The following is a 13,932-nucleotide window of genomic DNA, read 5'->3' as shown; positions in this document are numbered from 1 at the left end:
TAAAGTCAGAATTTAGAAAAAACGTCTGAACTGAGAGATAAAAACTCTGAATTGCAAGAGAAACACTTAATTTATATTAGAATTCAGAGTTTATGTCTCGCAATTCTGACTTTTTTATTTTCTCATAACTGAGTCTGAGAGGAGGAAAGTCTGAATCATTCATTCATTAATTCATTAATTCATTCATTCATTCAATCAATCAATAATTTGTATGACCCAGAGTGATAGTGTGCTATTTTTAGAAAGATACGTTGTTCTGAAAAGTTGTTAAATGTGTTTAAATTAAAATACGAAATTAAATCACACCACACCACATAAATAATAAACACAAGCTATTTCTTATTTAGTCAGCTCTCTTAGCCAATCAGCTGAGACTACTGGTTTTAAATTAATATTCATGAGCCAAGCCATCGCTGTGTATAGTAAAGAGTTTCCCTAATTTGAATTCATACTTAGCGTTGTCTGTCTTTCAGCCAATCAGCTAGAGCGAATCTTACGTCACGTTAATTCATATTAATGAGGCACAAACAGCAAGTTTGACGCTCTGGGTGGATCCCGGTAGAGACACTGATGTTGATGATAAATACTGCTGTCATCTCGATCAGATCATATTCATCATGGACTTCGATCTGGACTCAGGTAAACACATACAATCAGTAAACACACACTGGCTGATTTCTAAGAGAAACTAACAGTTTTATTCCTGTTTTTGAGCAGCTTGTGGAGATGATGAGGTGAAGAAGCAGGAGGGCAGCGAGGTGGAGGGCATCTTTGGGTTTGGAAAAAAGGATAAAGATAAAGACAAAGAAGATAAAGATAAAGATTGTAAGGGCAAGGACAAAGATAGTGACAAGCCAAAGGTAAGATGAAATTGAAAAGTTGAGTCAATGAAAGTTTTCTAATACACAGAAAAATCCAAATCACTGTTATAAAACATCAACATTTGTGAAATACTTAGAGCGTTATTGTTGATTGTATACTAATAACTTGTCTTTTTTATACACATAAAGATGAGAAGTAGGCCTATTGAAAAAAAAATCAGATTTTGCATATATAAAAGGGTTATTATTGATAACTAAAACCATAAAAAAAATGTTGTTAGTTGAAATAAAATATTAAATGCTTATTTTATTTCAGGTAGTTGCCAAAATAACATTTTTCATTTTAAATTAGTTTTATTTGACTTGCAGAAACATAACATAAATATAAATAAAATTAAAAATGATTAAAAAACATTAAAATGATTCAAAACTGAAAACTGAAAACAAAAATAAAAACTATATAAGTCTTACAAACAAAATATATACATAAATAAAAATAAAATAATTATGAATAAATAAATAAATAAAATATATTGATAAAAACTATAATAATATCTCAATGATACTAAAATAACACTAATTTTTTTTTTTTTAGCTTTTTAACCCCTTCCACTCCAAACACTTTTCATTTAAAGCTAATTTCCTGTTTATAATCAGATTACAGAAGTAACGTGTGTTGCAAACAGTGTTTTGTGTTGAGTTCAACCCGCGAGACTCCTTTCGAGAGCTCAAAAATGTTGTTCAGCCCTTGAGGGTTAATAATGACGTAAAATAAGAGATGTTACTACATGCTGGAGTATAGAATGTGATGCATTATACTGTTTTATGCATGCTTTTTCAGAGTGATTGCAAAGAAGCGGATAAAGACAAGGACAAGTGCAAAGACAAAGAGAAGGACAAGTGCAAAGACAAGGAAAAGAAGAAGGATAAAGAGCATAAAAAGGGGCATGGACACGGACACGGACGGGGTCGGGGTCGGGGACGTGGACGCGGACACAGGTCGTCCTCTTCATCCAGTGATGAGGTAACTTTGTGCTTTTACTATGATTTTATAAACACTTCATTAAAACAAGCCTAAATTAATTTGGTTTTGTGGGACACAGAAGGAGATCTTTAGCATATCAACTTTTTTATGGTGATTTTTGGTGCAGTTTGGTATTATTGGTTTGTCTATGAGCAGTCAAAGTTTGAGTTAAGAATAGGTTACTAATGTTTTAATTACATTTGATAGCTGGATAAATGGCACGATAATGGCATCTCATAAAACGGGCTGATCTTTAGGTGTGGTGCACACTTACAGTCGTAAAGATGCTCTATCTGGGCACAAGCTTCGTTCTTCAGCTTTGCTTAACTACAGTGCAAAACAAAAGACTCAAATGAATCGTTCTGATGATCTGATTGGATGAGCCACATTTGATGCTATTCTACATAAAGTTTCTACCTCATTACTTACTGTAGTATTTTCACTTTCGTCATGTTTCATGTTCTTCATTCTTACATGCAAGTAATACACTGTAAAACAAACCTGGGCAAATGTGTCAACACTACTTTAAAAACACCTGGTTAAAGTCGAGTGCTTTCATAGCCTGCTGGATGGATCCGCCCCTGTAATGCAGACAAACCGGTTTACTTATTGAAGAGAGGACAAACAAAAAAAAATTGCTCAAAAGATTTTCCAGAAACCAAATGCATGAGATTCGACCAAAAATGTTTGATCTGTGTTTCTCAAATCATTCCTGTAGAGTTACAAGCACTTGAACTGTCACATATGTTTATGCTTTGTTTGTTTTTTTTCATAGAAAACTGAAAGTTAACATTATTCTCTCTTTGTTTGCAGGACTAAAGCTGAAGACTGAAGACATAAGGGGCCGGGGAAGTTGTCACATGGGGAAAATGTTTAGAGTTACTGTGAGGTTTTTAGGCAAAAAAATCAATTTGCACAATTGCTTGTTTTCTCTAGCAGTGGTTTTATATGTTGGTATAAAATACCTAGTTGCATCATTTGTCTTGAATTTGGACAATATTTTGGGAATTTTGTCCTACAAACTAAAATTCCAGTGCTATTATATTTTTATATATTGGTGCGAGTTGTTACATGAGTTCTTTGATGTACTTTATGTACAGTATCTGTGAAAACCTCCTGTTATTTTTACATTTCTTGCAGTTTGTTTGAGTGTTAAAGACATTATATAGCCTACAATACATTTGAAATATTATATTGTGGAAAATGTATCAATTTTATGTATGTTAGTATGTCATATTACAAAAAAATGTTTGTTTTCTCAAAACAATTCCCATTCATGCTATTTATCCCATAGTGACAACATGGTCCACTAAAGGTCATCATAATGAACTGTAGGCTATATTTATACAGGATAATAATGATAGACATGTCCAATAGTTGTTTTAGTTTTGTGACTATTGAAAAAGTGACTTTTCAAAATAAACATACCATGAGAAATTAATTGGTGTAAAAAGTCATCCTGGACTCCTTTATTTACAATACAGTACAACATATATTTATGTGTGTGTGAACTTGTTTATGCTACATTGTATGTTGTATTTTTAAACGAATGTTAAAAGGAAAATAAAACTGATGTTATTGTGTTTGGCCCTAGAAAGCATGATGTGCTTCAGTGCTTGAAAGCAACTTCTTTGACTGGTTTTGTTAAATCTAGTGTAAAAAATTTGGGATTTGTTCTGGATAGTGATTTAAAGTTGGACAGGCAAATTAATACTGTGGTGTGATCTTGTTTTTTTAATTTACGTCTGTTAGCTAAGAAGACTAAACCATTTCTATCTAGTTCAGACTTTGAGAAAGTAATTACATCCATTGTCTTTTCTCGAATGGATTATTGTAATTCCCTTTATTATGGTGTTGATGTTCGAGCACTTATACGTTTACAGAAAATCCAAATTCCGCAGCAAAAAAATTATCAAGTCGGCAAAGAAATATGAATCTGTGACTCCATTATTAATTTCATTAAAGTGGCTGCCAGTACGACATTTTATAAGATCCTCGTACTTGTATTTAAGGCTTTGTACAATCTAGCTCTTGTGTATTTGTCCGGTTTGGTGGTAATTTACACCCGCTCTAGATCCTTGAGATCAGAAAATCAACATCTGCTTTGCTCTACCAGGACAAAATATAAACATGAAATATAAAAAAAATATATATATATATATATATATATATAAACAGGTGACAGAGCTTTTTCTTGAGCAGGCCCTAAATTGTGGAATGACCTCCCTCAATCTATTCGATCTGCCAAATCCTTACCCATGTTCAAAGCTATGCTAAAACAACATCTTTTAAATTCAAATGGAGAGCTTCTTTAAATGGGTTAATGTTTATGTAATGTGGATATGTTTACTTCTGCTATCTTCTTGTGTTTTTTAGCTTGTGATTGTGAAGCACTTTGGGCAACTTGAGTTGTATTAAACTGTGCTATATAAATAAATAAACAAACAAACAGTGTGGGGTCCCTGCGGTTCCCACGAGGGGAAAAAAAAAAGATTAAAAATAGTAAATAATGTTTATCTAAAAGTGTAAGAATGCAAACAGGTTTTCTGTAAGGGGTAGGGTTAGGGTTTGGGGATAGAAAATATTATTTTGTCAGTATAAAAGTAATAGAAGTCTATGGAAAGTCCCCACAATTCACAAAAACGAACGTGTGTGTGTGTGTGTGTGTGTGTGTGTGTGTGCGAGTGTGTAGTATATATGGGCGTGGATGTGTTGTTATTGAAGTAGGAGTGGAGAACAAATACTTCCGTGAATGCACACCTGAATAATCACCTGAGCGCGAAATTATATGGCGCAGCTGCCCAGTCATATAACCTTATTAATATTCATAAGCCAAGCCTTTCGCTTATTCGCCGATTAACTGTCGCTTACGTACTCGCGGCTACTGTTCAGCGAATCAGATAATCCGACTGGGCGGACGTCAGAATACGTAATTAATATTCATGAGTCAAGCTCTTGTAGACCTCGGCCGAAAACACAGATCTTCACAAACGTCGATTAAACCGATTGATAACTACAACGGTGCATCATGGCAGGTAAACCGTTGCAAAGCGAATTTAACACTTTGTTTTTTTTTACGTTTCTGAATCAAGAAACATCAGTTGAATATAAACGAATGCGTTTTTATTCACTCTTTCTCTTTCTCCAGATGAAAAGGTGAAGAAGTCAGAGGGCAAACAAGTCGAGGGAATCTTTGGGTTTGGAAAGAAGGATAAAGACAAAGACAAGAGCAAAGACAAGGTAAACATATTTATTCATAATAATCTGATCAGAAACAATCATCAAAATTACAAGAGCCACTAGAGACATTCGTGTTGTGACTTTATTGTTGTCATAATGAGTTATAGATGTCAGAAATCAGTTTATTCTATTATAAAAACATTAACATGTGATCAATATTGATAATAAGAGAAATAAAAAACATCTATGCGTGTTATACTTGACCAGATGAATGGGAAGTATTGGAAATTGGCTGTGTAGAAAACATCAGATAGTCCTGGATAACTTTGCATATGGAAATAATGTTGATAATGTTACAGATATTGGATTTTAATAATCTCTCTCAGGACAGCTGCCAGTCTGAGATGTCTAAAAGTTTCTTAAAAACATCTTCAGTTTAAGGTTTTAAGTGCATGTCTCTTAGCAGCCCATCCATGTAATGTACCCTTAAAAGATGATAAAATTACAATATAGTTATTTATTTTAAATAAAGGAACAAACTATTTGATATGTCCTGCTCTAACTTCCTGTTTAAATAGGAAATGCTAGTTTTCATAACAGAAATAGATGTGACTGTCTGCTGTTCAATGGAATATGAGATTTTACTTTTTTTCAGAGTGATTCTAAGGATAAAGATAAGCACAAAGAACACAAAGATAAAGAACATAAAGGCAAAGACAAAAAGAAGAAAGACAAGGAGCACAAGAAGAAGGATGGTGACAAGTCCTCGTCTTCCTCCAGTGATTCGGTAATTTTTCTTTTTTAACACAATTCTAATGCACATACTGTATTAATGCACAGGTACAGTTATCAATATGAGAAAAGTTTAAATTGGGAGTGAGTTATTTTGCTTTTATTAGCATTAATTATGTGTGTGAACCCAGCAGATAGACACAGTGACCAAAGGCAGCAGGGTTGGGCTCCATAAAGTCCGTGATAGTGGCGTCTCGTAAAACCGACTGCTCTCGAGGTGCGGTCCGGCTGTAAAGCGTTTTAGATGGGCAGAGGCTTGATTCTTCAGGGTCTCCTGGAGACTTTAGCTGTGACTTCTTGCCGTCCCACGCAGCATTCCTGCAGTTAGACGTCACTTATCACACTGATATCACACATTTAGAGACACACCCGCAGAGGAATTTACAAAATAACCGCTTTATTTAGACACAGATGGGATCTTTGTGTAAACACACCGAACAATACGCTTGAACGTCGTTTTAAGTAAAACAATAACCTGTTTAGTGAGTATAGATGAGGTCAGTGGAGGGCAAACGAATCCTGGTTACCATAGAAACACCTACACTTCTATAGGCAAAGTAGTTCAAAGAGAATTTAAATAGGTAGCTGATACATTGTTATTTTAAATAACAATGTATCAACTATATCTTTTTTTATTTATTTAAAATGTTTATAGTTGAAAATATTTTAAAGTAAAATAATAAATACAATTATTTTTAATACACTAAAATAAATTAAACATTACCTATATATATTATAAACCAAAAAATTATAAACTAAATAAAAATTTTAAAATTACATTTAAAAGCTATATATATATATATATATACACGCACACTACTAGTCTTATGTTAACACACCTAGCATTTAATTTTTTATTAATATACTTTAGAAACTGTGTATTTTAGTATATATTCCCCCATAGACTTTCATAATAAGTGTATTTACTGTAAAGTCATATTAGGCATATTTACTTGCAACACTATTAAGATATCTGAGCAGCGGTGCTAGAGATGCAGAATGAATGGTAATGTAGCAGTAGGGATTTCAGGATGGGTGCAGTGTTTGATCTTTCGTGTGCCGTGGTGTTCAGGATCATTTGTAGTCAACTCATGGCAAGTATTACACCAGAGCGTGAGCTGGTGATAAAAGCACATATCTATCACACAGTGTCTGCAGAGGAATGAATGTGTGCACTTTAATAGTCTCTCAGAGGCGATAACAGCCTCACACGGCCCTTACGACTCTAATACAGAGGGTTTCAAACTTGAAATTCAGTGCAAGAGTTTGACTTGGGGCATGCTTTCTCTCTTCTGGATATTTTATTTTATTATTTATCCCTGAAGCAATAATTAACTCCTCAAAAACCTAAATTCGGTCTCTCTTATTTATTTTTTACATGTTTTGTAATTTAATTTAATTATTGATTTTTATTATTTTTTTTTTCTCCCATAAAGCAACAATTATCTCCTCAAAATGCTAATTTTGTTTATTTTATTATATTTTATTTATCCTTTAAAGCAATAATTAACTCCTCAAAAATTTAAAATCTGCCATTTTGCTAATCCTCATGTCATTCCAAACCCATATGATTTTTTTGGTTCTCTTTTGTCAAATGACTGATCACAACACATCAAGGTTGCAAAATCACAATATAAATCACCATCCACTTCCTTTCTACAATGCTGATATGCCTTACATCTGCTTTTTTTGTGCCACTAATGCCACTAGTGCCATAAATTAGATTTATTTTTGAATTACTATCATTAATGAATATTTTTTTAATGAAATAATATCCAAAACAATCCATTGCACCAGAGCTTGCATAATAAGGGATTAGGTTTAGTTTAATGGTTCTTTTAAAAATCTGAAGGTTAACATTTGTCTTTCTTTCTGTCTTTTTGTGTAGGACTGAAGCAAGACTGAAGATTCATATAACACAATATTATTAAATACATAGGGGAGTAATCAATAGCTTGAAGTTTTTGAGCTGTAATCCCAAACTTCCACAAGGTGGCGCTACTTGCATGCCAAATCTTCAATGAAACACTGTAAAAAAACAGACTTGTGAGATATTGTGTGTAAAATTGTTTTCTGGTTTAATAAATTCTGATGTTTGAAATAGTTTTTTGTCTTTTATTAACTTTCAGTGGTTGCCGGTTAGTGAACTATTAATGTTCTGTTAAATCTTAGCCAGTTTGATGTACAAATGTAGGCCGTATTTGATCAATTTATGTGTGTAATAATCAAATTAAAGCATTCAGCACATATTAATTGATGTATATTATTAAAAATAAAGCTTTATCTAGTAACTTAGTTTATAAGAAATAGGTTAAAGAGTGTTAGGTTATCCCACATCCTCTGATTTTCACCATGAAAATGGAAAAAGTCAGTTGTCAACACGACAATATCTTTGTCTAAACAGCACGCTTATGCAAATGCATGGTTGATTTCGAAGGTTTCCGCACAGATCTGTCTTGTTTGAGCATGATTTGTTTGCTTATTCATCTATGTTTGAGTACGGCACAGATAATTCATCTGAACAGCAGGGACGAAACGCGGCTGCTTCCAAACACTGTTTTGGACGTTCTTTGCTGGGCTGAAGACAACTGTATGCCAGAGATAAGAGAACAGGGCGATTGTTGCCCAGAGGCGGAAGAGAGAGATATTTCTCTTTGTCCATCAGACTGAGACAGTTTTTCTCTCTTATTCGGTGCCAAACGCCTGCAGGATAAATGCAAAGCACCGTGTTGCATTTTTTTTCAGCCACACCCTGTCAATCTTTCACATGCATATTTCATCAAACACACTGAAGATGCTGAAAGTTTAATCGAGGGAAAAGTTGGCTTGTTTCAGCGGTTGGAGATGTTCAGTGCGGTCGGGGTCAGAGATCTGAACATCAGCAGAAACCCAGCAGCATCTGCTGTTCTGCACATTTCTCACAGAAGAGGGATGTGAATGCAGAGGAGTTTGTCTCAGAGGTGTGTGAAGGGTTACTTAGCTGTACTTTGAGGACAAATTGGTCCCAGAAGTAACTAAATCGGACAAAACTCGGGTCGGGTTAAATCATGTCCAGGGAGAATGTTGAAATTGCACATGAAATAAATGGTTGCTTTTGTGTTCTTTAGGGTTATCAGTCAGTATTATATTGCAAGTTAGGTTTGTGTGCATGGATATGGAGGACCAAACCTGAAATAATCACATTTAAAATGAATAATTGTACTATAACAATAGGAAAATAAATGAGTAAATGATAAAACAAATAAAATTGTTTTAATTTAAATTTACTCATTATCTTTCTTTTCCTTTTCCTTTCCTTCCTTATATTTTCCTTTTATTATTTGCTGTATCTACTTTTAGCTTTATTTGCAGTTTATTTTTTCAGTTTGTTTTATATTTGTTCATTACTTGTTTTTGTTTTTATTACTAATTTTTCCTTTGTTTTCAGTATTTATTTTAAATTTGCATAGTTTTTAACTTCATTATATATATATATATATATATATATATATATATATATATATATTTAACAATAATATAATATATATTTTTAAATAACACTAAATAAGTAAACAAGAAACTAAAACATAATTAATCAAAAGCAATATTGAAATTAAAAGTTTTAAGTCAAGATTTAAAAATACTTAGTTTATTCATTGTTATATTTATTTATTTCCATATGAATTTATTTCTATATTTATTTTATTATATATATACATGTATAAAATGGTATTCCAGTAGCTACAGTACAGCATGTAACATGCGTTTGGTTATAAGTCAGACGGGTGATAGAGGTGTTTTACTGTTTCTCTCTCTAAACAAGTTTATTGATCAGTTAGTTTATTGATTTCTTTGACAGCCTAATTGAGAGCTCAGAGTGTAATGACTGTACATTACTGAACACCAAAATAATTTTAATGAGCTACAGGCATAAATTAAGACAATTTTACAACGTTTCCTCACAAATATAGTAAAACTTGTTAAAATAGACATTTGTATGGTGTACAAAATATAATATGTGACCCTGGAGCACAAAAGCAGTCATAAGCAGCACAGGTATATTTGTAGCAATAGCCAACAATGCATTGTATGGGTCAAAATTATCCATTGTTCTTTTATGCCAAAAATCATTAGGATATTAAGTAAAGATCATGTTCCATGAAGATATTTTGTAAATTCCTACCGTAAATATATCAAAACTTCATTTTTGATTAGTAATATGCATTGCTAAGAACTTCATTTGGACAACTTTAAAGGCATTTAAGGTTTTTTTTGCACCCTCAGATTCCAGATTTTCAAATAGTTGTATCTCAGCCAAATATTGTCCGATCCTAACAAACCATACATCAATGGAAAGATTATTTATTCAGCTTTCAGGTGCTGTACAAATCTCAATTTCATATAATTGTCCCTTATGACTGGTTTTGTGGTCCAAGGTCACATAATATAATATAATATAATATATTTTAAAGCATATATATATATATATATATATATATATATATATATATATATATATACACTTTTAAAGGAAATAAAAAATTAAAAAAAACTTTATTGAAATTGGTTTATAAATGGTCCAAATAATGTCACAATTAAATTTTTTAAATGTTAAACTGTTTGTGTCTGTTCAAAAATGTAAATATGTTCATTTAAAAACACTAAAAGTCATCCAATAGACTGAGACAATCTTTTGTCTCTGTTTCTGTTCCAGTTCGCATCATTCCTGCGCGCACCTGACGCGCGGTCACACTGGGGCGCGGCGCCGCCGTGCGTGCGCGCTGCCACCTTTTCGCGCCAGAGGAGGGCACAGTTACCTCGCGCTTCGAATGGCGTCAGCGGTCTCTAGGCAACAGGCCAGTAGTCAGTCAGTCAGTCAGTCAGATTTCTCAATCAGAGCGGAGAGCGGCGGCAGCGGAGTCGGTCATGGCCCTCTCAAGGATCCGGTGCACATTTTCCCGGTTCACCGTGAACGGCATGTGAACACAGCTCGGTGTCGTGCTGAAGAACAGAACCGGACACCCCGGTACCGACCGAACCGGACGCGTTAACGCGGATCCCGACGCGAAGGTGTTCTCTGAGGGAATTTTACGCGCCGGTTTAATTTGACTAGTTGTAGTTCTTAGTTTCACATGTCATCGTTGAAATATTTTAAAAATGCTTTAGATTTTATCCGTGATTTTGATTTTAAGAGACAATTACTTTCCCACCATCAAACTGTGAAGAAAATCTGACTGACTTTGAACTTCATACTTCATAAAACGACGACTTTCCCTCAGAAAAATGCTGAAATTTCATAATTCTGATCTATGGATTGCTTGGCTGGTCTTCTTTTGTGTGAATGGTAAGTTTTATTATTATTATAATTTATGTACAGCTCCTACGCTTGCTTTTTATTTGCTTTTCACTTCTTATTTATGTCGCAAATTGTTTTGTGTACTAGTTGCTGATGCCACCGTGCGCTTGCGTGACGTCACAAAACCCTATATTTACAAGGAATGTAAACAAGGTTTTGGGAGTAGTTAAAGATTTGAGGTGTTAGAGAAAGTTTGACAACTGTCATGTGAAGATGTGCCCTTTTTTGTGTATGTCTGTGTATGTGTATTTGTGTTACACACCAAAAATCCTCACAAATGTAATGAAATGACTTGTTTTCAGTATACACACATATACATGCACACTGTTGGGTTTGATTGCTTGTATGTTTTTGGCATGCAAAGTGCAGCTGTTGTGTGTGTGATCTGAACAACACAAAGCTTGATGCTGTGAAATCGTGAGTGGGTCATGATCATGGATGGGAAGTGGATTCATGGGGCCGAGGACTGACGGACGGGCCAGACGGCGCAGGTCTGAGAGCCGTAATCCAACCAGATTATGAAGAGCACTGCTCCACGTGATGCTTGTGACAGTCAGATGCACGTACACATACACACACTTACACACTTACACACTTTCATTGTACCATCCTCTGGGAGATTCGGGTGATATTTGTTTGCACATGTTGGTCCACACAAGGGACTGGCATATGCAGGTAACTCCAGTCTGGGATTGTATATTCATCCACTATCATCTGGATCAGCATATTGGATGCATCTGCTAACTGGAAAAAGTGGCTTTTTTGTTTCCTTGGGTTGTTTGGAATTTCAAAAGCTTCTGTAAACCCTGTCTGAAGTCTATTTTTCAGCATAGATTCAGAGTTCATGCAAAACATTGTCCGTGTCTTAATATGCATTCATCCCTACCGTATAGTATTGCAGTAAGCAACTACTTTTGCATGCAAGTACATATTATAGTAAAAGTGAATACGTCAATTCTGCCATTTATGGTATCTTTACACAGTTAAGGCTGCTCAGTGCCTGCTCATAATTCAGCGTAAAGGTGCAATGCTGCATAAAAACCAGGCAAAATTATTCCTGCTCTGACACAAGTATTAAAACATAGAGTTGTAATTGCTGCGGAAATGCATTTATGCCACCTTCTGGGAAGCATTAAACAGTCCGCGTTAAGACACCTAAATGCCACTTCAGAAGCGCTTCTGTGCCGTCTTGGCAGTGTAAATTTGGCATTAAAGTTAATTTTGCACAATCATTTTTGCACAATGAAACTTCCCTTTAAAATCGACCAAACTGAATTAAATTGGATTTTTTTAAAATAAACTTTACAGATTGTTTTCTCAAGGATAGGAGCAAAGTAGAATTAGGATGATTTTTTTTTTCACATTGACTTTGTTGTCGAATAGGTTTCCCAAACCTTTTGTTTGTACTTACTGTATAGTGAATATTTTGAACTTCCAGAAAATTGCACACAAACACAATTAGATGCTATTAAAGAGAATATAGTAATAATATTGCACAATAGACTTTAAGAGAGAGTAATGTTAAATACAAATGTGTCACATACGGTAATTGCTGGGCAGTGTGTATTGACAGTATTGATTTTGTTTTATTGGCCTACTGATTATTTTCCTTACCAATTTGAGTGCAGATCAATGTTATTTTAGTATCGAGGTTGTGTTATAGTTTTTCATAATATTTAGAAATAGTTTTTTTTTTTACATTTTAATTTTAGTTAAAGTTTTAGTAATTGTATTATGTGTTTGAATCATTTTTATTAGTTTTTTTATTCATTTATTTATTTTTTAGTTTTTTAAAAATGAATTTCAGTTGTTATTTTAGTGCATCAAATTAAATGAGAAATGTGGCTTTGGCAAAGGATTTTATATTTTATTTTATTTCAGTAAAAGTTTATATTACATCAAGTAATGAAAAGTTTTTTTTTTTTACGGTTTTAGTTTTAACTACAATAAGGAGATGATGCTTGCAAAAATGAAATGTACAACTTTTTTTGTACCATATACTTTGGCATTGGCCTAATTCAATCTCGTAACATAGTTTCTCTCTCCGTCTGTCTGTAAAGCATGTTGACGTTAAGCTGATGAGATAACAGCCCTGGATGTGTACGTCTATTCAGACATGTCTCATTAATACATGCATGTTAGTGATAGCATTTGCTGGTACATCCTTGTAGGGACTCCACTGAACAAATACACAACGCTGTCATCTCAGGATCGCAGGATCCATTTACAGAGCACTTCCAGGTGTTTAGTTCTGTTCAGGAGCGGCTCCCTGAGCGAGATTCACTTTAAATGCGGTTGTAAAATGTCATGAGAGCCGGAGCAATGGGTCGGGCTCCGGCGAATCCCTGTGTTTTTGTCCCACAGAGGCCTGTGTGCGCAGTGTTATGGATGTTGTTGTCGGAAACTGGGGCGTCTTCCAGAGCTCGCTGCGTTTCCTGCGCCGCTGTCACTGTCAGTTTAGAGACATGTCCCTGCACATGATCACCGGATCTTCGGTCATTAATTTTGCATCTTCTGCCATTAGGAAATGGCCAGGCAGCACGAAGGGCCACGGAGAGGCACCTTGGGGGCATGTGAGGAAAAATAGGCATGCAAGTCTGAACTTTAGAAAGAAAAGTAGATAGATCGATGGAGACAGAGTTATGCACTGCCACTGACCAAGTCATCATCTGAGGCCTGAGCTGAAATGAATGATTTGTTACAGTGTTTTGAAGGAACAGAGAGAGACGGATGGAGGTTTCTCTGTGCTTGAGTTCTAATCATTGTATCGCTCTGCCTCA

The 13,932-nt window shown here is 34.5% G+C and overlaps 3 protein-coding genes across 3 annotated transcripts in view; all 3 read left to right on the top strand.

Moving 5' to 3' along the window:
- The first annotated feature begins 487 nt into the window (after nt 1-487).
- LOC131520672 (splicing regulatory glutamine/lysine-rich protein 1-like) lies at nt 488-3,442 on the top strand. The gene is made up of 4 exons (XM_058745090.1): nt 488-639; nt 718-860; nt 1,663-1,845; nt 2,659-3,442. The coding sequence occupies exons 1-4, from the start codon at nt 618-620 to the stop codon at nt 2,662-2,664; spliced, it is 354 nt and encodes a 117-aa protein (XP_058601073.1). The 5' UTR covers nt 488-617; the 3' UTR covers nt 2,665-3,442.
- Nucleotides 3,443-4,728: 1,286 nt separating this feature from the next.
- Nucleotides 4,729-7,920, top strand: wu:fb18f06 (uncharacterized). Its single transcript, XM_058744979.1, has 4 exons — nt 4,729-4,880; nt 4,994-5,085; nt 5,681-5,812; nt 7,706-7,920. The coding sequence occupies exons 1-4, from the start codon at nt 4,874-4,876 to the stop codon at nt 7,709-7,711; spliced, it is 237 nt and encodes a 78-aa protein (XP_058600962.1). The 5' UTR covers nt 4,729-4,873; the 3' UTR covers nt 7,712-7,920.
- Nucleotides 7,921-10,577: 2,657 nt separating this feature from the next.
- The window catches only part of igsf11 (immunoglobulin superfamily member 11), a 98,628-nt gene continuing 95,273 nt past the window's right edge, over nt 10,578-13,932 (top strand). Inside the window, exon 1 of the mRNA XM_058745105.1 lies at nt 10,578-11,140. Coding sequence (XP_058601088.1) covers nt 11,080-11,140 — 61 coding nt within the window. The 5' untranslated portion in view covers nt 10,578-11,079. The remainder of the gene's footprint in view (nt 11,141-13,932) is intronic.

The sequence above is a fragment of the Onychostoma macrolepis genome, chromosome 15, assembly GCF_012432095.1.
Source record: "Onychostoma macrolepis isolate SWU-2019 chromosome 15, ASM1243209v1, whole genome shotgun sequence".
In the NCBI taxonomy this organism is placed as follows: Eukaryota; Metazoa; Chordata; class Actinopteri; order Cypriniformes; family Cyprinidae; genus Onychostoma; species Onychostoma macrolepis.
This window is presented reverse-complemented; position numbering and strand designations above follow the sequence as displayed.